The 22,007-nt window shown below is 53.3% G+C and overlaps 1 protein-coding gene across 3 annotated transcripts in view; it reads left to right on the top strand.

The window, feature by feature from the left end:
• The window catches only part of RRBP1 (ribosome binding protein 1), a 65,816-nt gene that overhangs the window by 27,389 nt on the left and 16,420 nt on the right, over positions 1–22,007 (top strand). For all 3 annotated transcript variants that reach the window (XM_041732663.1, XM_041732662.1, XM_041732661.1), the window contains exons 3-7: positions 12,480–12,628; positions 13,745–13,867; positions 17,438–17,590; positions 18,429–18,547; positions 20,992–21,145. In XM_041732663.1, the coding sequence (XP_041588597.1) occupies positions 12,480–12,628; positions 13,745–13,867; positions 17,438–17,590; positions 18,429–18,547; positions 20,992–21,145 (698 nt within the window). The remainder of the gene's footprint in view (positions 1–12,479; positions 12,629–13,744; positions 13,868–17,437; positions 17,591–18,428; positions 18,548–20,991; positions 21,146–22,007) is intronic.

Raw genomic sequence — 22,007 nt, 5'->3', positions numbered from 1 at the left:
AACATCTTTAGTCATTAGTTGATTTGGAAAATTAATTGCACTTGTCTTAATGAGGTCTCTTGAGGGGTCTGAAATGTGTAGATCTGTGCAGGGTAGCATAAGGCTCTGTGTTTTTAGCTGGGTTTTCTTTTTCTTACCACCTTTGTGCAGCTACATTAACTTTTTTTGAGTTTCCTCCTCTCCCAACTTTTGGGGGCCGTGGCATTTGCCCAGGCAGCACCCTGCTCCTTGTGAGGGGACCCTGTGCTATGTGAGCAGCTTCAGGCTCCTGCTGAGGGTCAAGGATCAGCTGCACGGGGCAGTTCAGCCTCTCAAAGCTCTCTGAAATGTTGAGCTTCTGTCTACCTCCAAGGCTGGGGGGAGGGCACACAACCTTGTCTTCAAGGTGATATTCCACTTGACTTGGGGACAGAGTATTTGAGACAGCAGACAGGAATGGAACTGAGAACCAGCCTGTTTTCTGTAAAGCATCAAGTGTGTTTAGAATAGACCTGCCTGTGTCCTATAGCCTTCGTCCTATAGCCAGAAATGTGATGATGCTTTAGGGAGGGAGGCAAGTGGTACTGATTTCCAGGTGATAGAGAACCTTGTTCAGAGGAAGACTTAACTTTCTCACCTGTGTGAGCCTACACGACAGCTTGTTGGCATAAGAGAATTTGAACAGAGAAAAGAAATACCATAGGCCAGGATAAGAAAGATTAAATATTATGGGATGTGGCTAGTGCAAGTGCACCTGGTATTTGACTGACTTGATTGTTTTGAGTACTACCTTAGGTAGCCCCATTGACCAGCCCTATATTAGCTCTCTGGTACCCACAGTTCAAACTTCATGGCCCTGGAGCCCTCCTTGACCCAAGTCAAGGTCTTCTTTATTTGAAGAAGGAACTCCTTCTCCACACCAGTGATCTACAACCTGCTCCCAAGCATCTCCTCCTATTCATCAGGCAGGATCTCCCCCCACTCCTGCCAAGGCTACTCACATCTCCAGACCCCGAGTTCCTGGATCCTCAGGGTCAGCCAGCGCAGCCTGAGTTTTACCCTCAAGTTGAGTGCACAGGACCCTGGAGAAACTGAGGGTGAACAGGCATAGGACCCTGGACAGACACACAGAAGCTCAACTGCTAGCAGGCAAGGAGGTGAAAGGCAGACAGCCAGAGTTGACTGCAGCCTCTTGAGCAAAGGGAGTATAACTGCATGAAAAGAATGTGGCCTGCTTCCCATTCAGCAACACGTTCATGGCCACAAGATCAGAGCCATGGATGCTAAATATGTTTCGGATTAATTCTGGAACATGAAACTCCATGGATGAGATGTCATCTCAATAGAAGGGTGAGCCCTATTCCACAAGCCACTGGGAAAATCCATGCAGTGCATGGACTTGTTCCTTAGACCCTCAATCTCCACAGCTTCTGGCTAATTGGAAACATAGAAGAAATTGGGTTTGCTGGAAAGGTGGGAATATCACTGCTAAGGACTGAAGGCTCCCCGAATGGAGAAGGCCTTGATGGCTCATTACTGACCTCTGACCTCAGAGTGCATCTTCAGAGCAAGCCCTGAATTGCATGTCTGTATTTGGGAACCCCCAACTGCCAAACTGAGGAAGAAAGTACACACTTCACTCACTCCACCCTCAAGCTTACGGAACTTTACAGACAAGAGCTGCAAAGCTCCTGGAAGCCAGGCTATGGATACCCATCATCTTGCCCTTCACGCTGCCCTGGCAGTGATATGGGGCCCTTACTATCCCCACCCCCCCCCACCCCTGCAGGGGATGGTTCTGGAACCAACAGCATTGGCATCTCCTGGGAGCTGGTTAGAAATGCCGAGTCTCAGGCTCCACCCAGAACTAATGAGTCAGACTCTCTGTTACCAGTTCCCCAGGTGATTCATCTGCATGGTAGAGTTGGAAAAGCACTGCACTGGGGGAAATTTCCACTATTTCTGGGCACACAGAGTATTTCAGGATCCTCATGTTGTTGGTGCCAAGAGTGACCTGCAGCCTCCCGGGGATGGGGCTCGAGGATGGCTTTATACCCTAGCCACAGGAACACAAGGCTGAGGCCCCACAGCGTGCACACTCAGGGACATGAAAAATAAAGTACAAGACTGTTTTTTTCCCCATGTCTCTAGACCCTCAGACCCCCTGAAGAATAGAGAAATTTACCTCTCAGGTATCCTCCCAGCTACACATGATACCCGGCATGGCTGGGTTTTCATTCTGGATCTGACAATCCCATGTGGCTGCTTTTATGGCCAGTGCCCCATATTGGCCTTTGCAGTTTTCTCATTGTGACATTGGAGTGATGTAAAGTGTCCCACCACCCGGTAAGGTGTCTCGCCACCCGGACTAATCAATATTAATTTTGGCTGTTGTTTGAGATTTCCTAGGGTTTGATTTCTTTTTAGATTAAATTGAATTCATCCAGACCTGACAGTTTTAAAGGGGTCCCTTTAAGCAGACTCTCCCAAATCTTGAACATGTTGCCCAAGATCAGAATGTTTCATCCCCCCCCCAACCCCCCGGCCGCCATTGACTTGACACTCTGTCCTGTCAGTAAGTGCTCAGTAGTCACCTGGGGCCTACCTTGGACAGTGTGGTGAAGAACATCTCCATTGGCACAGTAGGTTCTGTTGGACAGTGCTGTTCTAAAGCAGAGCCACCAAGGCGGGGGGCAGCCTGTGATAATGAGCACATCTCTGCAGCTTTATGTTGGTACCATGCGGCTCATCTCATGCTTTATTCTCTCTGCCTGCATCCTGGATGGAGTGGGAGTAAGCTCCTCATTGGCCTCCATACCCTTGTATGACATGACAAGTGAGGTCATGGAGGCTGTGGCCGGTCCATGACACATGACGGATCAACAGCAAAACCTGCCCCAGAGCTGAGGCACACCACAGACAGGCTTGTGCCCTCACTTGTCACCACGTGGGTCCAGCGGGGTCCTCGCTGACCAGCGCCCTAGAGAGAGACCAGGCAGGTGTGGAGGTGGGCTCGGGACATGCTTCTGCAGGCCCAACTTGGAACTCATCCAGAATTTCTGATCTGTTTTTCCTTACAAGAACAAATCAGGGCCATGTGGCAGGTTTTTACCACTTGTCCATGGCCAGATTTGACAGTGAACACCTGCCTTCCTAATCCATGCCTTAAAAATCTATTATTGTATAAATAATGTCCTTCCAGCAAACAAATACTAACAATATAGAAGCACGGAGGTTGAAAAACCGGGTCTTTCCACTTCATGCCTTTTACCACCCATTCCTGGGGGAGCCTGGGAGATATACGCTTCACATTGGCAAACACAGATGGGACTTGTGGTGCACACAGCTTTCGAGCTTGCTTTGCTGACCAGAGTATTGGTGACATTCCATACTGTACCTCCGTGGCTTCCAGCTACATCCTACTCTAGCGCGTGAATGTCTCATTTATTTATTTAAACGACAATAAATAGTGTGCAGGTTTTTTTAAAGATTTTTTTTAAAGATGTATTTATTCATGAGAGACACAGAGGCAGAGACACAGGCAGAGTGAGAAGCAGGCTCCCTGTGGAGAGTCCAATGTGGGACTCGATCCCAGGATCCTGACCTGAGCTGAAGGCAGATGCTCAACCACTGAGCCACCCAGGTGCCCCAAAGATGAATTTTTTTAAAAAATGATAGTGAGTGGGGGGAGGGGCAGGGGGAGAGAATCTTCAGCAGACTGCCCGCTGAGTGTGGAGCCCAAGATGCGGGGCTGGATCTCACAACCTCTGAGATCCTGACCTGAGCCAAAGCCAAGAGTCGGGCACTTAACCAACTGAGCCACCCAGGCACCCTGATAGTGTGCAGTTTTTTTGCTGCTAAAATTGACACTGTAATGTGTATTACAGTGTGAGCATCTCCATAGATATGTCATTGCTAAGTGGAAAGGCAGGTACATTTTTAGTTTAGGAGGACAGTGCTGCATCGCTCCCCAAAGACATTTCACGATTTCCTGTTCTCGAAGAGTGTTGAGAGGCCCACACATGGGTTTTCCAGAGCCTTGCACCTGACTTAACTGCTCCCGTGGTGCTGTAGGAGTGAATAGTGATCGCTTCAGGGGAGCATGATAATCCCAGGTGTGGAATAAGGAGAAGACACTTGCTCATGAAACAGAAGGCATGGATTCTTATCTTCTTGTTTGCAGAAAAGGGAACTCAGGGAACTGAAGAGAAGTGGAAATGTCCCCAGAACTAAAGCTCCGGAGCATGTGCGGCCTGGCTGCAGGCCTATGCTTGCTCATTCCTGTGCGTGGTGGTCATTAGGATAAGCCTCATCCCTCTTACAGGAAGCATGCTGTGTACACGATGGTGGTTTCTTGAAAATCTCTTGTGCTCAGGCTCTGTGTTTGCTGGCGCAGTTGTGTCAGCCACCTGCCCTGTGCTGCCCATGCGTTAATGGTTGTGTGAGGTTACACGTGTAGGAGAGCCCTTTTGTCCCAGCACCTGAAAGTGAGTCCACATTAGCACAGTGCAGCCTGGCCTCCAGATAAACCAAGGACAGAGTTGGGAAACGTGGGAGGCCCATTTGCACATGGTCCAGACCATTGTGCTTCTGCTAAAGCTTGGCATGCACACCATTGCCACCAAGCGTGGCCCTTTTTCCTTGCACTGGCTTCGCACCAGACCCCCATAATTGCCTGTGGCCTGTTTGCTCCATGGTCGGAAGGCCATCGAGTCAGGGCTTAAGGGATCCCACCCAACCTGCAGGAGGTAGAAAACGCTTCCAGACACCCCACAATGACTTTGATACACACAAGTCTTTGTGGGAGAAAGGCCCTCTGGAGAGACAGAATGATGGGTAAATTTTCATGTCTTTCCTTGGCCTTTCTGCATTTCCAGTTTTTCGGTAACATGTATTTTTTAAGTGGAAAAGAAAAAAAAACTCCATTATTTGTCTCTGAGTCAAACAGGCAGTCATTGTACCAAAGTGGAATGCGTTGTGAGGCAGCGCAGCCCTGGCCATTGGTCCCCTGAGCTTCCTCTGAGCAGCAGAAAGGAGTGCCTGCTCCTTTAGGGGGACTGACTCAAGGAGGACTGTGGCCAGTTCTTCTCAGGCACATCCCAGCCCTTGGTTGCCCAGTGTGTGGTCACGAACTGAGCTGAGATGGAAAGTTAGTAGCTCCCACATCTGTGAACCTGCCAGGATCCTGGGGGGCCACTCAGCTTCATATGGTGCAAGGCCCCCTGCACCACCACTCCTTCTGCCAGAGCAGGTGAAAATGCACAAACAGGATCGTGTTCTGTAAAATAATGAAGCAGGGATCACCAGAGGTCAGGGAAGATAGGGAAGAATTTTCAGACTTAGGGAAACTTTGCTGAAGGGGTCTGTAGTTTAGCAGGGGCCCTAATCTGAAACCATGTGACTTGACAACAGTGACACCCCTTCCTTCATACCACCCCATCGCCCCACATTGACCTTCTTGCACTGTATGCTTGCTGGGCCATTACTAGGAATGTGACACTATTCTCAACCAGACGTTTTATTAGGCGTGTGGTTTATGAAGCTCCTTTCCATGCATTTATTCCCTCATAGGTCTGTAATGTGGATTTGTATGTTTACCTGCTTTTGCAAAAGCAGAAACCAAAGCCCAGCTCTGTTTTGAAACAGACTTCCCAGAAGTCACACGGACAGCAGGTAGTGTCAGGGACCAGCACCTCAAGCCTTGGTCCCTCCAACCACAGCCCCTCTCAGGCTAGGCCCAGCCCACCTCAGCAGCTGCTCTTCAGCCGCTTAGAGCTGAGGAACAGACAGGTGTGTATTGTGAGATTAGGTTTGATGCTCTTTTCTTTCAAATTTCATTTTTCCAGGTTTCAAACTCTGAAATCTCTGTAGGGCATTTGAGCCTTTATTCACTTTCTGTATAAGTTCTTCAAACTCAATTTTTCTTTTTTGAAAGAACAGAGGCATCCCCTAGGGAAGGAGCCAAATCAGTATGGCACTGCATGTCTTAGAGAAGCTGCTGGATGACATTCTTCCAGAACTCTCCATTCAGTCATCTTAAAAACATGGTGGCATTGGGCCTCCTGTTGCTGGCCGCAGGCAGCTGTGGTCAGGAAACCCACAGGTGCACAGATCTTGTCTTTTCTGCAGGCACAAGCTAAAATCTTGATTGTCATTTAAGTAAGGCATGTTCTCCTTGGACCAGCTACATGCCTGAGGAAGCCTACAGAAGGATCTTGCCTGGAGGTCCTACAGTGGTTGTCTTTCTTTAAGAAATACTGTGATGCTTTTCTTTTTTTCTTTTTTTTTCTTTCTAGATATAAACTTGATTTTGTTGAAATTTGGGGGGAAAAGTTATCATGAGAAAAAGTCATTTAATCTATTATGGATTTTTAAATTCGTGAGACTAATGTTATGAAATGCACAACGTCCCAATTTGCTGACAGATTACTTTTTTCTCCAAAGGAGAAGGCCTGATTCAAAGGCTCCAAATCGAGCTGCTCTTAATATTATTTGTACTTTGCTCCATGCAGTTAAAACACCAGATGTTCGTGTCTGTGGCACTCAGGGGTCCCGTGTGGCTGCTCCTCCAGGGCTTTTATCGAATCGGAAGGGCACAGCGGCCCCTGGGCAGTGGCAGGCTTTGCAGCCTGAGCTGAGCTTAGGTTGGCTGTGTGCGAGCTGCTTGTGAGCTGCAGCTGCCACCTCTGATGCATTCAGGGAATCACACATCCAGGGCCATGGGAGGCTGCTTTCCCGCAAACTCAGGAGGATCCTCTGTGGCCTCTTTCCCCCAGTGTGAAGCCAGTGGGGAGTCTGGCAGAGATACTGGCTAGTTCTATGTCTCGAGAGACAGATATGCCTGCTGGCTTCTCTGATTGTGGTGGGGCAGGGAAGGGGGGGTGGTGGTGGAGGTGCCTTCTGGGCTTGGGGCCAGCAGGAGTCGGGCTCCTCTCTAAATCAGATGATTGCTTATGCAGTGGTAGCCTTCAAGGAGGCACAGGGGAGCCCTCTCTGGACCCTGGGGCCTTCGACCCAAGTTTGGCTCAGGTGACTGAGGATGTCAGGGCCTGGAAGTCTCCCTGGTTGGGGTCTGGCTTCCTCTTGTGGGAGCCACACAGGGTCCCCTGGCCTCCACTGTTGGGATGGCACTCATGCAGGGTCAGGATGCAGCAGCCTTTGGGCCTGCCTCTGTGTGTCTGAGACAAGCTTGAAGAACTGGTTGGGATGTTTCCTGAACAAATAAGTGCCTTTGCTATTGGAGTTCTCCCCCAGCCCCCAAGACCTCATGCCTGTAGCAGGCTCCACTGCCAGAGTCCCTGGATTGACACCCGGGCCTCTGCCCCCCAGCTCAGCTTTCTTGGCGCCGTTAGGCCTGGTGCTTGTCCCTGGGCTCTTCCCTCATCTGCCTCTGTCTCCAGTCTTGTCCCCAGGTGTCCTGAAATAGCATTCTCCAGTTGCAGACCTTTCTCCTACTGGCGTTGCTCCTTGCCTGTGAGATAGAATCCAGATCCCTGGGGCGTGTGAAGACATGGACTTACTCTAGTCTTGCTTCCCTCTGCTTGGAATAGTGAGGCCCTTCCAAGCCTCACTGCCTGTCCTCGCTGCCCTCCTTTCCCCCCCACCCTCTCTTTCTCCTTACCCAGCAGTGCCTGGCTGAAGCATCCCTTGCTTTGAAATCTTTTCTTGGCACTGCTGCCACGGTTGCTTCCTTGGCAGCATGCCCTCCACAGGTTCCCTTTGTATGGATCTGCTGCATGGTTGCCATGCGGCCCACGTCTCCTCTGCCTCTTAGCTGGCAGTTCCACCTCCAACTTACCTTTCCAGGGACTGACTGCCAGATACCCAGCGTGAGCTACTTTGTAGATGGAGGCCGTTGGGACCTGCCTGCCCTGGGCCAGGCCACTGGGCACCTGCATGCACCAGCTCCTGGCGTTAAGCGGGATCCCTGTGATGGGCTGTCGCAGGGACAGCCATAATCGCCTCCCATTGATGAGCAGCTGTTGGCACCACCAAGATGGTGGCAAGATGTGAGCTGTGCGGGAGCGTCCCAGTAATGGGGAGAGCGGAGGGGCTGCTGCCAATAGCACTGGGTCCCAACACAGACCTGGCTGCTGGGGGTGCTGGTAGTTAGGCAAAGAGAAAACTCTCCCCAGAGGACTCCAAAGTTGACAGTGAGAAAGGAATTCCTAAGTGCCTTTTTGCAAGATGAGTTTAATTTTAGGTGACTGGACCTCCCACCGTGGTCACAGAAAGGCACCTGGTTTTGGAATATGAGGCATTAAGCACATTATCCAGTGCTGCATGCTCCTTGGCTGGGGGCCCTGGGAGCAGAGGGCCATCTCCCATCACAGTATGTCCGTGCTTTTTTTTTTTTTTTTTTTTTTTTTTTTTTTTTTTTTTTTTTTTTTTTTTTTTTAAAATTTTCCCGTGCAGATTCCTTATTAGATTACTGCACTGATGATTATCCATCTTGCTTTTTCATTTTTATTTTTATTTTTTTTTAATTTTTATTTATTTATGACAGTCACAGAGAGAGGGAGAGAGGCAGAGACACAGGCAGAGGGAGAAGCAGGCTCCATGCACCGGGAGCCCGACGTGGGATTCGATCCCGGGTCTCCAGGATCGCGCCCTGGGCCAAAGGCAGGCGCCAAACCGCTGCGCCACCCAGGGATCCCCGTATGTCCGTGCTTTACAGACATGTTGCCCCTTCAGCCTCATGACAGGGTGCAGACCAGGGTGCAAGGCAGCATCTGTGGGCTGTGCTGCTCTATCTGCAGGGCTGGCACCACCTTTGTGTGACTTCCCTGTTCCTTTGATGGGAATGGGAGGAAGGGCAGAGTCGCTTTAGCCCCCATGAGCCCCTCCTGTGACTGGGGCTTGAAGGTGGCTCTGTTGGTTGACTCTGCGGTGCTTTTTGTGCCAGGCATTGTTCCAGGCATGTTGGGATTTCATCTTTCCAGTGAAGCTGTGAGAGAGGAACAATTGATTATTACCCCCATTTCATAGATGAGGAAACCGAGGCCAAGGATGCCCAGGTAGGCAGGTGCTGAGCTGGAAATTGAGCCCAGGCCACCTGGCTCAGGGGCCTTGTTCTGACCTTAGTGCCCCATTGCCCAAGGACAGAGGTGACCTGCAGGTCAGACATGGCCCACATGTGTGTTTGTTCAAGCCCACAGTGGTTTGATTTATTTATTTTTCATTGAATTCACTGTCAGCACTAAAGGTCAGGAGATGACACATAAAAATCTTATTTCCGGCTCCCCCTGGCAAGTCTACACCTCTGAGAGTTCTGGCCCAGACCCCATGGGAGCTGTCCCCTAGAAGTGAAGGAACACTCCAAGGAGGCTGGTTCCCGCCCCCCCTCCCCCCCGCCAGGCAGACCTGTGCAGCCTTGCAGGGCCCAGCCCCTGGGGGTGTTCACTGGGTCCCCTGCCAGACGGGTCAGGATTACTCCAGAGCAGTGAAACCCTGGTCCTGTCTCTCCACTGTCTGCTTTCCTGCTACATCCTTCTTCCTCCAAGCCTTCCTGCTCACCCGTTCCTGGCATTTTGGACTCACCAAGTTGGGCAAAGCACAGGCTGTGGGAGCAGGCTGCCAGTGAGCTGACCTCCCTAGAATTCACTGCCTCGTGGTCTTTATCAAGTCGGTGGCTTAACAGATGAGATGTTGGTCTTTGACAAATTCATTTTAGTGCCTTAAGGTTTAACAATACCAAGGATTATTTCTCATCTTTGAGTATTTGCTGAAGATGTGTAACATGCCAGCACGTGTTAGCTCCTGTGGGCATGGTACTTATTGGTTGGAGTCAGCGTGTCCATCTCCCAGGAACAGGCATCGAAGTAAACTTAGTGCCACTGGTTTGGTGAGAGGATCTTGAAACGCAGAAGTAAATGCAATTCACATGGGGTCCAGAAGTTCTGGTTTATACTTCTGAGTACTTTTTTCTTTCATTTTTACTTCCCCTGATTTGGGGGAGAATAAAGACAGCCCCATTCTTCCTAAAAGAGCTAATTAAAAGTTATAAAGTTGTGGCTCTCTAAATAAAATTTAAAAGATGGTGTTCATATGAACACAGAGAAGGCCATGGAAGTTTCTGTGGGGAGATTGGGCAGGGGGGTGGGAGTTCAATTTTGCTGTATGTAATTTTAGATTGTTCCACTTGTTCAAGTTTTCCTTACTTGGTTCACTAAAATATCTTATGACATTTAATATAATTAGAAAGTTTGCATAAAGGTGAATGGCACAGGATACTCTTGGAAACATTCTACAGACAGAGTGTGTTAGGGTCGGTCTCCCTGGCCCTCCAGGAGGGCATGCAGTCTGTCAAGACCACTGGGTACATCTGTGAGGAAACAGAGCTCCAAAGAAAATGTAGCTCCATTATTTAGATGTCCCCTCTCCTGCCCAGTGGTGCAGTAGGGACTATTGGGACCTAGAAGAAAGGAATTATGGACCATCCTTCTAGGTGGGACTTCAAGAGAGGCCTGAGCCCATGATCAGTGTGAGGCCTCTGTAAGGACATGGCCAACAGGGGTTCAGGGGGGCCTGCTTTGGGGGGGGAAATACAGTGTGAGCCGCATGTGTGAGCTATATATGTAATTGAGACTTTCCTAATGGCCACACGAGAAAAGGCAAACAAGAGAATTCATTTTAGTGATGTATTTTTTTAACCCAATTTACCCCAAGTATTATTTCAACATGCAGTCAATACAGAAAATTATTACAGTTTACATTCTAGTTTTTATTTTTTCCACACCGAACCTTCAAAATCTGGGGTTTACTCGTACCTGTCGTACACGTGGGTTCGTGCTAGCTGCATTTCAAGTGCCTGGAGCCACGCGTGGCTCGTGGCCCGCATATCGGGGCACGCAGTACACCTTGCCCAAGTCAGGAGGGGAGACTGTGTGGTGGTTGGCTTCAGAGAGGCTGTCCTGCCCAGTCCTACTCTGGCTATATCTTTGAAAGAGTGGACGTGCCTCTTCTGGAAAACCTTGGCAGTGAGCATCTAACAGGCTGAGGGGGAGTAGCAGGGGGCCTGTCAACGGTGGGGTTTTCTTCCAGTAGTGAACTCAACAGTGGGTTTTTGCTTTGTTTTTGGCTCAGCTGTACTCAGAATGCTTTTCCTGGTGCATTTAAGTTTGCCATTAAAATCATTTTACATATGTATCTCAGTGAAAAGAGGAAAGGCAGAAGGGAGCGTGGACCCACCTCCACTTCACTTGCATGACACCCTTGAGCTCTTAGGACTTTCAAGGTGGTGGTTTTTACTCTCCCCGGCTTCACCAAGGTAAGGAATTCTCCAGGGAAGGTGCTCATAGCAACCCACTCGCCCACGTCCCACATTCCCTCATTAAGGTATCATGCTAAGTGCTTTGACTTGCGATGAAAATATTGTGACTAGTCAGTGAAAATATTGTGACAGGTCAGAGACTTTAGGGTTGCCATGGAAACCTCCCCCATTCATTGTCCTCTGGGAGGTTGGTGTTGCTGGAGGTGCCTGGGCAGGCAGGCCTGTTGCCCTTCTGTTGCTTGTCTCTGCCCACCCCCTCACCCAACTCACCCCCCTCCCCCTCCTCCCAGTCACTGGGCCATGGGGAAAAGCTGGGCCTCAACACGAGGAATTCCCTGGGCATTTCAGGGGTATCTGTTGCCAGCTGGGGCCCCTCGGTTCCCCTTGTCCTGTCCTCAAGGCTGCAGGAGAGCCTGCACAGTGAGTGTGAGTGCCCTGTGTGAGTGTGTGTGTGGGGGGGGGGGAGGGCAAGGGGGCATCAGGAGCACTGCAAAAGTGACAGGTGGCTGTTGGTACCTGACTCTGTGCCCTTCAGGAGGTCACTCACGGACGGACAATCGGGCAGGCCCATTGTGAAAGAACCCAGCCCAGCCTCCCCTCCTAAAACTGGCCTGAGGCTTCGAGAAGCCAAAAAAATTATGTTTGAGCTCAGATGTGTGGGAAGAGCCTTTGGTCCCTGGGACCACTGAGTTGCAGCCTGAGAGATGCGAGTCTTTGCTTTCCATCCTTCTCTCATGACCATGGGGTTGCGGCTGTGAGGTCTGTGTTCATGCAGGGCCCTGGGGCCGTAGGGCTTGGTCATGGCAGGCGGTGAAACTTGCTGGACCATGCAGGGTGAGAACTGGACCAAACACTTTGCTGGAAAAAGAAGGAAAGAGAAAAGCACCTTTGGGGAAAGTGTGCCTTGCTTAGTTCTCATTTTGATGATACAAGGAGGGGAGGGTACACCTCCTCCAACCCAGGAAAATAGCCTTTATTTATTTTCGGGGACCTTGCCTCCTCTGCTCTCTTTGGGCAGTTGGGAGGGTTGTGCAGGGATCTGTCATCTGTCCATTTCTCAGCACTCTGAAAGAGCCCAGGGTACCCAGGCAGGCTGTGCACTTGGCCTGCATAGCCCAGACAGCTGGACGGTCCTCGACTCGGCCTGGTCCCCGCTGCTTCGAGACATGACCCACTTGGTTGCTGGGATCTGAGGCTAAGTCCCTGCTCCTTTTCTCTCCCTGCACAGGGCCTCCAGACTCTGACAGCCCTCTCTACCTCCCCTACAAGACGCTGGTCTCCACAGTTGGAAGCATGGTATTCAACGAGGGTGAGGCCCAGCGGCTCATTGAGATCCTGTCCGAGAAGGCTGGTGTCATTCAAGACACCTGGCATAAGGTGGGCCCAACCCTTCCTGCTTTCCCCTTGGGGCCAGTGAGTTGCAGTACTTACGTGGTCCTGGGCCCCCAGTCACCCCTGAGTGATCCTGTTGGGCTGGCCATGAACAGCTTGCCAAGCCACACAGAGTTCATATAACAGCCTCCACTTGCCTCTCTGGGCAGAACCCTGTCAGCCCCTCTCAGGCACAGGCTGCATGAATCACCCTCCATATGCCTCAGCCTCAACCTCTGCCTCAGACCCAGAAGCAGGAAGGCCATTACAGGCCAGGGCTGCGCTCTATGTCACATGAGCCTGAGGGTGAACGTGGGAGCTGAGGTCCAGCTGGCTTGTGTGCAGGACAGAAGGTTGTAGGGACATACTCATGGTAGGGAGCCCTGTGACAGTCTCGGGAGCACCTTTCTCTGATGTCCCTGCCACTGGGGGCCAGTTCAGAGGCTGGCACCTGTCCTCTGGTGCGTATGGTGAAAGAGCTGTACCTAGGAGATGCTGCATGGCACATGCTTGTTCCTTATCCAGAGTCAGAACTGTAGGTAATTTTGCTGAAGAGTTTTGTGGCACCCTTGTGGTCAGTGATGATGTTGGCAGGTGTCCTGAGAGCCAGGCCAGTGACTCCTGCCCTGAGGCCAGTGGGGTTTACTTCCGTCCTGGCCCTCGCTGAGGTGTGGCACGTCATACAGTCACCCGGGCTGCCATGCCTCTAGGCCCACTGTACACGGGAACTGTTTAGACCAAAAGCTTTGGATATCTGGGGTAGTTTTTAAGAGCATGGTGTTTCCCACTAACTTGGACCAATGGCGGCCAGGGCCCCTTCCTACCCCACTGATGGGCAAGTAGTCATCATTTCCAGCTCGGTGCCCACCCCTTAGCTGCTGTGAGAAGCCTGCAGGCTGCAAGCTGAAGTGTGGAGATCTTGGGAGGGGAGGTCTACTCTGGGGATGGCGGCCTGCGGTGAGTCTGGGCCTGTCTCCTTGGAGGGGACGGTGGCTGAGCAGGGGTGCCTTTCCCCAGAAGTGTGTGGAGTCATCTAGAAGCCCTGCCTCACTGCTGTCTGGTCATGTGTCTGGGTCTGGTTTCTGGAGCAAGCTGTTAACACTGCTCTGTGGGCCCTCCTAGGCTACTCAGAAGGGTGACCCCGTGGCGATTCTGAAGCGCCAGCTAGAAGAGAAGGAGAAGCTGCTGGCCACAGAGCAGGAGGACGCGGCTGTTGCGAAGAGCAAGCTGAGGGAGGTGAATAAGGTAGGCTGTGCGCCTGCCCGGCCATGAGCGGGCCGTGCCAGTGCTGCCCCAGGATCATGGGCTGGCCTTCCTGCCTGGGCTCCTTGCTCAGTCGGGCCTGCGGGCTTGTACCTGGCTTTCACGGTGGTATGTCTGTGGCTGTGGAAGGCCTCGCTGTCTGGGAGCTGCCGACCTGGGACTGGTTCGCCTTTAGTGGCCCCTGTAGAGCTCTAGGGGTGGGGGCTCCCTCCCATGACTACCTAAGAACACGGGGATATGAACTTGGGGATTGGGGCCTTCAGTTGGTGATGGGCCATCGTTTTAGGGTATGTAGGAGGTTGGGCCCTGTGGATCCAAGGTAGATTTGTTGAGAATTGGAGCAAAACTTCATGGGGAGGGGAAGACAGGGGAGGACAGTGGAGGAGCTGCTTTTCTCCCTTCTCTGATGTCTGTGGAGCAGACCTGCAAGGAAACGGCTGGCTCCTTCATATCAGCTGAAGGCTTGCTGTCCACGTAACATTTGCACTTCATAAATGATAGTCACGGGTCCAAGCTGCCACAGTGGGCTGGGGGGCATCACTCAGGATGTGTCAGGATACATGGCACAAAGGCCCCCCCTCCCCCTTCCCACCACCACCCCTGTCAGAACTCCCTGGCCTTTTCCCTTCCCTCTCTCCTGAGGAGAGCACTATGGGGCTGGTTATACCCAATTTGAAAGCTGTCTTTTTCAGCAAAATTCTGTGGCTTGCTCTCACCCTCCCTCTGCTTACCTGCCTCTTCTGTCCAGGCAGCAGGCCCAGGAAGATGACCTAGGACTGGGGGTGTCCCACGAGGTCTGGGCTACAGCCCTTCCTTGGGCCACCTCTGTCTGCTTGTTTGAGAATAGTCAGAAACCAGGTAGCCTGAGTTTCTAACCTCAGTTGGAGGGATGCAGCCCCGAGCCAAATAGTGAAGTTTGTGTGGTGGAAATGGCAAGAGCAGAAGATGGGCCTTTGGATGGTAACTCATGGTTAATGCTCTACCCAGGAGAAAAGAAAAAGGCAGGTCTCTGTGGCCTTCCTTAGAGCTCGGGAACCTTCTGCCCAGTGGACCCCATCAATCATTTCTGTCAAGACTGTCCATGTGTAGCCTTCTTCCTTTGTTGGGTAAATGCAGGATAGCTGGAGCCACTCGCCCTGCTCCCAGGAGCTGGCTGTGCAGCCTCTCTGCCTGGGCCGGTAGCGTGCCCTGGGCCATGAGCGTTTATACCACAGAAATCCCAGCCCTCCCACCCTGAGGGCCAGCCAGCCAGCACACCGTTGGTTAAGTCTGTGGTTTTGGGGAGCCATCCTTCTGTACCCTGTTTCCAGACAAACTGAAAAATCCCTGTGAGATTCATTGACCTCCCCTTATCCCCACCCCGCCCCAAATAAAGTTCCAGTGAGAGGAAGTGGGAGCGAGTATTCCCACAGCTGCCAGGCCATGCGGCTGTCTGGCTAGTTGCTTGTACCTGCCCCCATGAATTTAGGGTGGGCTGGAGGTGTGATGAGTGAGTGCAGCCTCTGCCAGTCCCGGTGGCCTGTGTCTTCTCCATTGCTGGGGTCTGCGACCACTGTGGGCAGGGCACCAGGGGCCTGGGGGGAGCAGACCCTGCAGGAGGCCCCTTGGATGTTGCCCCTCATGCTGGACACTTAGGGCTCTTGCTCAGTGGTGGCCCCTTGACAAGATTTCCAAAACCACATTGGCAGCCCACCTACAGATGCCCTCCCCACGTCCAGATGCGTTCCAGCTCTCGCCTGGTAGTGTCTCCCTATCTGCAAGCTGCAGGGCTCTGTGAGACACACAGGGACACACCCTTGGTGTGCATTACCCATCTCACTCTGAGGCATCCAGGCCCCCCTCCCCTGACCACACCCTCCTCCCTGCAGCCTGAGGAGGCCCTCTTGGGCTCCCAGGTGCTAACGTGGTCCTGTGAAGGCCCCCTGTAAGCAATGCCAGTAGCTCCTAATCCTTAGACTGGAGTCTGCACCCCTCAGCTCCCTCAACACGCTGGCCCTTCATTGCCATCCCTGGGCCTCGCCTCCTGTTCCCTGCATAGCTGGCTGACATTTTCTCCTTATGCTTGAAGACTCCTTTGGCCTCCCTCCTTCGAGAAACCTTCCAGAGCCCCGCTTTCTTCTCCCTGCGCCACAGAGGTCATCACTGCAATCATGTGTCCTTGTGATTCTGTCCCCTGTGATTCTGGCCACCTTGCTTGGCTCGGCCCAGCAGGCTGCTTGTTCATGAGTGGCCGCTGAGGCCCAGGGCCAGCACAGTTCAGAGGAACCCTTCCCAGCCTTGGACGATGTGTCTCCCCCATGGATCAGTGAGGTCTGCTTTAAAATAGGGATCATGACCCTCATCTTACCAAGAGAATTGAGAGATGCCCGCTTGTGTCAGAGTGGATGCACACTGTTGGCCACCTCTCTTGTTCCTATAGATTATCAATGAAGTGTGTCCCTTAGTGTGGCCCTCATACTCCTGTGGGCTCTCACCCTGAGTGGAGCCTGGAAGATGATGGTGTGAATGGTGAGGCCAGTGGGTCCCGGGTGGTCTCAGGGAAGGCCAAGCCCACACAGCAACTCTGGTACCCAGAGCCCCCCCCTCATCAGCCTAGCTTCTCTCATACTCTCTGATTGCTTCTGTCCCAGCCAGGGGGGATACACTGGCTCTTTGGGATAGGTCTCCCTGGCAGCCTTGTCTTGGAGAGCAAGAGAATTTCCCAATTCTCTAGTCTCCTGCCCAGGATAGGGATGGGACAGGGCCTGGAATCTTGTGAGACACTTGGTCATTGTGGTCACACAGGCCAGCTCGGCCCACACCAGTTGCCAGTCTGGGACAGAGGCCCTCTGGGCAGAGAGCACCCCCACCCCAGGAGCCTCTTTGCATCATCCTTCCAGGTGTCACTCTGCTTCCTGTGGCTTCCAGCCATTGCCATCTTTCAGGAATGACACAGACCCCAGCCAGTCCCTCTCCCTTGACAGCTCTTCCCACCCTATGCTCTGCCTTTGCCTGGATCAGGTTCCCAGACCCAGCATCTTGTGTTCATCATGGGCATCTGATACTGACCAGAGCAGATGTTCCCTAGACTGCAGGGAGGACCAGAGCAGCTGTGCCAGAGACCCAGCCCCTCCAGGAGTGGGGCCAACCCCCTAGTCATGCTGGGATGGGCATTGACTGTGTCCCCACCCCAGTCATCAAGGCTCACAGCCTCTGCTGTCCTAATACAGATTCTCAAGTAGGGTATCCCAGGGCCTGGGTGTCAGGGCCCCAGCCTCGCCATGGTGTTGTAACTCTAGCAGGGCTGAGTCAGGGATGTAGGAGAGCACAAGACAGTGACATGTTTACTTGGTTCCTTCTGTGTCTGCTATCTCCACATGGTTAAGGCCTGCCATGGAGGCCCCTACTGGTCAGGCCAGTAGGCTTTTCTGGGGACCCCTGTCTCATGCTGATTCTCTGCCATGGCTAGCTTGGTCTCTCTGGGAACTCAGTCAGGAGAAGGGGTCTTAAGCTCCCAGCCCCAGGTGACATCTGGGATGTGATGACGTTGGTCCTGCCTTCATTTTCTCCTAGGAGCTGGCAGCAGAAAAGGCTAAGGCAGCAGCGGGGGAGGCCAAGGTGAAGAAGCAGCTGGTGGCCCGGGAGCAGGAGATCACAGCCGTGCAGGCGCGCATGCAGGCCAGCTACCGGGAGCATGTGAAGGAGGTGCAGCAGCTGCAGGGCAAGGTAAGCTGCCAGTGGGGAGCACTGTCATAGGGCCTGGGGTGTGTGTGTGGGTGCCCATGGGGCAGGGGGTTGTGTTCAGAGTCTGGTTTGGTTTAGAGGGAGGGGCCCTTTCATCTGGCCAGATGTTGCCAGCCAGACGACCATGGGTGTGTTTAAAGGTCAACAACCAGAAAGCTATAAAATAGACTCTAAAGAGCACTTTTCGAAAACATCCTGGTCCCAAGTGGGCAGCACCACGTCCTGTCTCCTGGTTGCTGGCGAGTCAGTTCCCAGCCTCCATGTGACTCCATGGTCATGCCAGCTGGCTCTGCTTTCTCTGCTTGAGGCTGGGAGGAACCTGTAGAACCAGCGGCCTGAGCTGCCCGAGGCCAGTGGGGCCACCTGGAGCCACTGGGCCTTGTCCCCTGAGTGGTGCTCTGCTTGTGCTGGGCCATGGCCTCCTCCCCACTGTGTGGCTCAGGACGCACCACAGGAAATCTGAGGGCAGGAAGCCAGCCTTCCTCGGGGCAGTTGTAGGCTGTGGCTTGTGGCTGCATGCTCAGTGTCAGAGCAGTTAACCTGGTGACATCAGAAGCAGAATGCATGGAGTGGGTCTGCGGCTCAGGCCAAGCGCTTGCTGCCTGGAGGCTGTAAACAGCGAGGCTCAGGGGTGGGGGAGGTCACCCTGCCTCTGATGCTGGAGCTGTGCCTTTCTAAGGAGTGTCCTCCTTACCCTGTGTGGAGAGGGTAATGCCCTTGGCGCGTTTGTTTGTGGGCTGGGACCTCACTGGCCTCACTTCCGAAGCCAGCTCCCTGTGAGGCCGAGTGGCACTCTGATGGCCCTTCACTGACTTTTCAGATCCGGACCCTTCAGGAGCAGTTGGAGAACGGCCCCAACACACAGCTGGCCCGTCTGCAGCAGGAAAACTCCATCCTGAGGGATGCCTTGAACCAGGCCACGAGCCAGGTGGAGAGCAAGTAAGCTCAGCAGCCCCATTCAGACACCACGAGGGCACCTTGTTGGGGCTCTGGAGCTCAGGAGGGGTCCCCTAGCCTCCCTTGAGGCTTTGAAGGTGCATTCTAGTTTCTTATGAGATGTGGGGCTGGCGTGGCAGCCTGGCATGGGCCCCACAGGTGAGCGCGTGGAGCTGGCTGTGCATTTGCATTCTGTCCCCACTGAGGGCTGTGGCCCGACACTCCCCGCTGCCGTGTGCTTCTGAGTAGCCAAGCCTTCCGATGCACAGCTGACATCCTCACATGTGGTCAAGGCCCCAGGGAGAGCTGGTGAGCCCTGGCCTGCCCGGGCCCAGTGCCCACTTGTCCACACGCCCCTTGGGTGCTGGCTGGTGCTGGCATCTGGCCTTCCTGGGGAGCACATACTTTTTCCACGTCCATCCTCACCACATCCTGATATGAGGCTTTTAAAAGCTTCTGAAGGTAGCCCAGAATATCAGCGTCTTGCAGATTGTCCAGGTTCAGAGTTTGATGGTGATGCAGGGACCCGCTGTAGCCTGAGCCCTTGGATTCTCCCTTGGGGACGGGGTCTCTGTGCTGGAAGGGACGTTTGTCCTCGGATGCACTGGTATTAAGTACTGCATTACAGCACACAGCCTGACCTGTTCAGTGGAGTCCAGGGAGTGGGCTGACCCCAGAAGGCTGCAGTGACCTCACTGAGTAAAGGGCGGGGCAGCTTTCCTCTGACTTCCTGACTTGAGCATTACAATCACAACAGGCCAGCCCAGATGAAGCCCCACTGTGTTTCCTTTTGATTCACACTTTCTTGCCTTCTGGGCCTGAAGCATCCTGAAAGGACTTTGTGGGCTTCCGTATCATCCCCAGAGCACCCTTTTTGGCCAAGAACACTGACAAAGGGAGAGGATGCTGGTATCCTCTGTCCTTTAGCTGCACGTCAGGTGGGGAGAGAGTGTCGTCAGCCCAGGAGCTGGACCAGGAAGGGGAGTCTGTGTCCCTGTGTCTGGTTTTGCGGGGGGCGGGGGCTCCCCCCAGGGCAGAGTGTGATCTAAAGGCCTCCTCTCCCAGGCTGGTCTTTTCTGTCTGGAGATCCTCCCTGGGTGTGTGTAAGTGCACATCTTCATCCCCAGCCTGGTCTGTCAGCAGACTAGGGGTTTGGTAGCTGTGGTCTCCTTAGCAGCTACAAGCAGAAGGTGAACTTGGGGGTGGGAGGAACACTTTGGCTTCCCCTCTCATGTGGAATCCACTGCAGCCTCCTGGGGAAAGCGGTAAAGCCTTTAGACCTGTGACCCTAAGGTGGCAGCCTCTGGCTCCCTTTGTGGAAGCTCTGCCCCACCCCCACACCCCCCACACCCACCCCCGTGGGGTGGCGTTCCCAGGCCAGGGCTGGCGTTCCCAGGGCTCTAGAGCAGTCCCAAGGAAACACCCACCTAGCCTCCCACCTCCGTCCCACGGTGCTGGAGTCCAGCCTTTCATGGAAGCCCTCCAATCTTGAATCTTGGCCTTCTGGAGCTTGAGCTACCTACCCTGCAGAGGGCTTTGGGACGGCCACCCTGGTGCAGCCAGGAAAAGCCGAGTGCAGAGAGGTAGGGCCCACCTACCCCCTCAGCCAGCAGAGCACAGCTGCCCTTGGCTGGGTTTCTTGCCTCCACCTGGTCTGCTGCCACCTTGCGGGGCTGTGGGCAGTCTTGTCTGTCCCCTCTGTCTTGCCTCGTACTGTCCCTTGGCAGTCCTGCCTTGTAGAGGTGTCCTGAGTCCTAGTGAAGGGGGCTGGTGTGCCAACCAGCTCCTCACCCTGGGGAAGGCAGCTTTTCACTTATCTTTCTTTTTCTTTTTATCACGTTTTTATCACGTTTTCTTCCTTCACTTCCGGACTTGTTACCGGATCCTGAGATCCAGTTTTTGCGCAGTGTTGAACGGTCCATTTTGTAAAGTGCCTCAATCCCCCCACTTCCGGTGGCCTCTTGCCCTAGCTGTGGTGCAGTCATCCGGAGAACTGGGGTGCATGGATCCAGCTGGCTGCTGACCCCCTTCCCTGCCCCACACCTAGAGGGTACCCGCAGGGATACCATGGCCAAGTCAGCTTGCATCTGGAGCATGTCTGGTCCTAGATCAGCAGGGAGGAAAAAGGTGTCTTGCCTTTTCTCTGAATTTCCAGCTGTTTCTGGGCAGGGCTCCCAGGGGACACTGTAGTGCACATTTTGCTCTGGCTCTATATGGTGTGTATACCATGCTGATAAAAGAACATCTTCACCAACACGCATAGAGCTCAACATGACTGACAGTTCAAGAGACTTCAGGGCTTGGGCAACCACTTGTGAAAGAGTAGGTACCCTGGAGGGAAGGCTTGACCGCCATTCCCCATCACCCAGGGGCAGCTGTTGTAGCCGGTGAGAGCTGACGTGAGGCTGCTTCAGTCTGTCAGTTGGGGGCTGGTGACTGTCTTGCAGGCAGAACACTGAGCTGGCCAAGCTCCGGCAGGAGCTCAGCAAGATCAGCAAGGAGCTGGTGGAGAAGTCAGAGGCTGCACGGCAGGAGGAGCAGCAGCGAAAGGCCCTGGAGACCAAAACAGCCGCCTTCGAGAAGCAGGTCCTACAGCTGCAAGTGAGTCAGGGTAGTCGCCACGTAGGTGCCCCATTCACTCCACCCACCAAGCCCCTTTGCAGAGCAGGGACAGAGCAGAGCTTGCTCGGCCACCTGGGGTCGTCCTTACCAGCCAAAATTTTGACAGCAGGTCATGTGGGCCTGCTTTTGGCTGGAACCTTCAGCCTGGACCTCCTTAGTAACAGTGATGGACAGTTCACGTGGGATGGGTGCTTTCAGTGTGGTAAGCATCGTCCTCAGTGCTTTGCAAACATTAACTCAGCTAATTCTTATTGTCACCCAGTCAGGTGGGTGCTGTTACTGTCTATAGTTACCCGTAAGGAAACCTGAGGCTCAGAGAGGTTAAGTAACTAACTAGTCTGAAGTTCACATGGAGGCGGGAAGTGAGCCCTTGGGTCTAGCCCCAGAGCTGTTTCACCTCCCACGTTTGCCACCACCTGGGGTACCACAGTCTCTGGCCTCAAGGCTGGGCAGATGTTCTTCCTTTTCGGCCTCTGGATGTGGTCTGGAAGCTCTCAACCTTCCCAGGAGACTGGCCGTTCTCCCCTGTCGTACCCTGAGCGACAACCAGAATGGCCTCAGCCTCAGGGCTCTGCTGCCTGTTGGCCTCATGGCTTCCAGATCCCCCAGCTGGCCAGTTTGGGGGCAGGATGCCTGGGAGTGGGGAGCCTTGATGTCATGCCTGCTGGGCATTTAGGAATGCTGGGGGTCTTCAGGGCTCTTTTCAGCTCAGTCACTGAGGTTAGGCTGCAGTGCGTGGGGCAGTGGGCTATCTTACAGAAGGTAGCACATGGTAGATATGGAGAGTGATGTTTGAGTTTTGCAGGGGATCAAAAAGGAACACAGTTTGGATTGTTTGGGT

This window comes from Vulpes lagopus, chromosome 18, assembly GCF_018345385.1.
Source record: "Vulpes lagopus strain Blue_001 chromosome 18, ASM1834538v1, whole genome shotgun sequence".
In the NCBI taxonomy this organism is placed as follows: domain Eukaryota; kingdom Metazoa; phylum Chordata; class Mammalia; order Carnivora; family Canidae; genus Vulpes; species Vulpes lagopus.
Note: the sequence above shows the minus strand (reverse complement) of the source record. Positions and strands in the feature narration are given on the sequence as shown.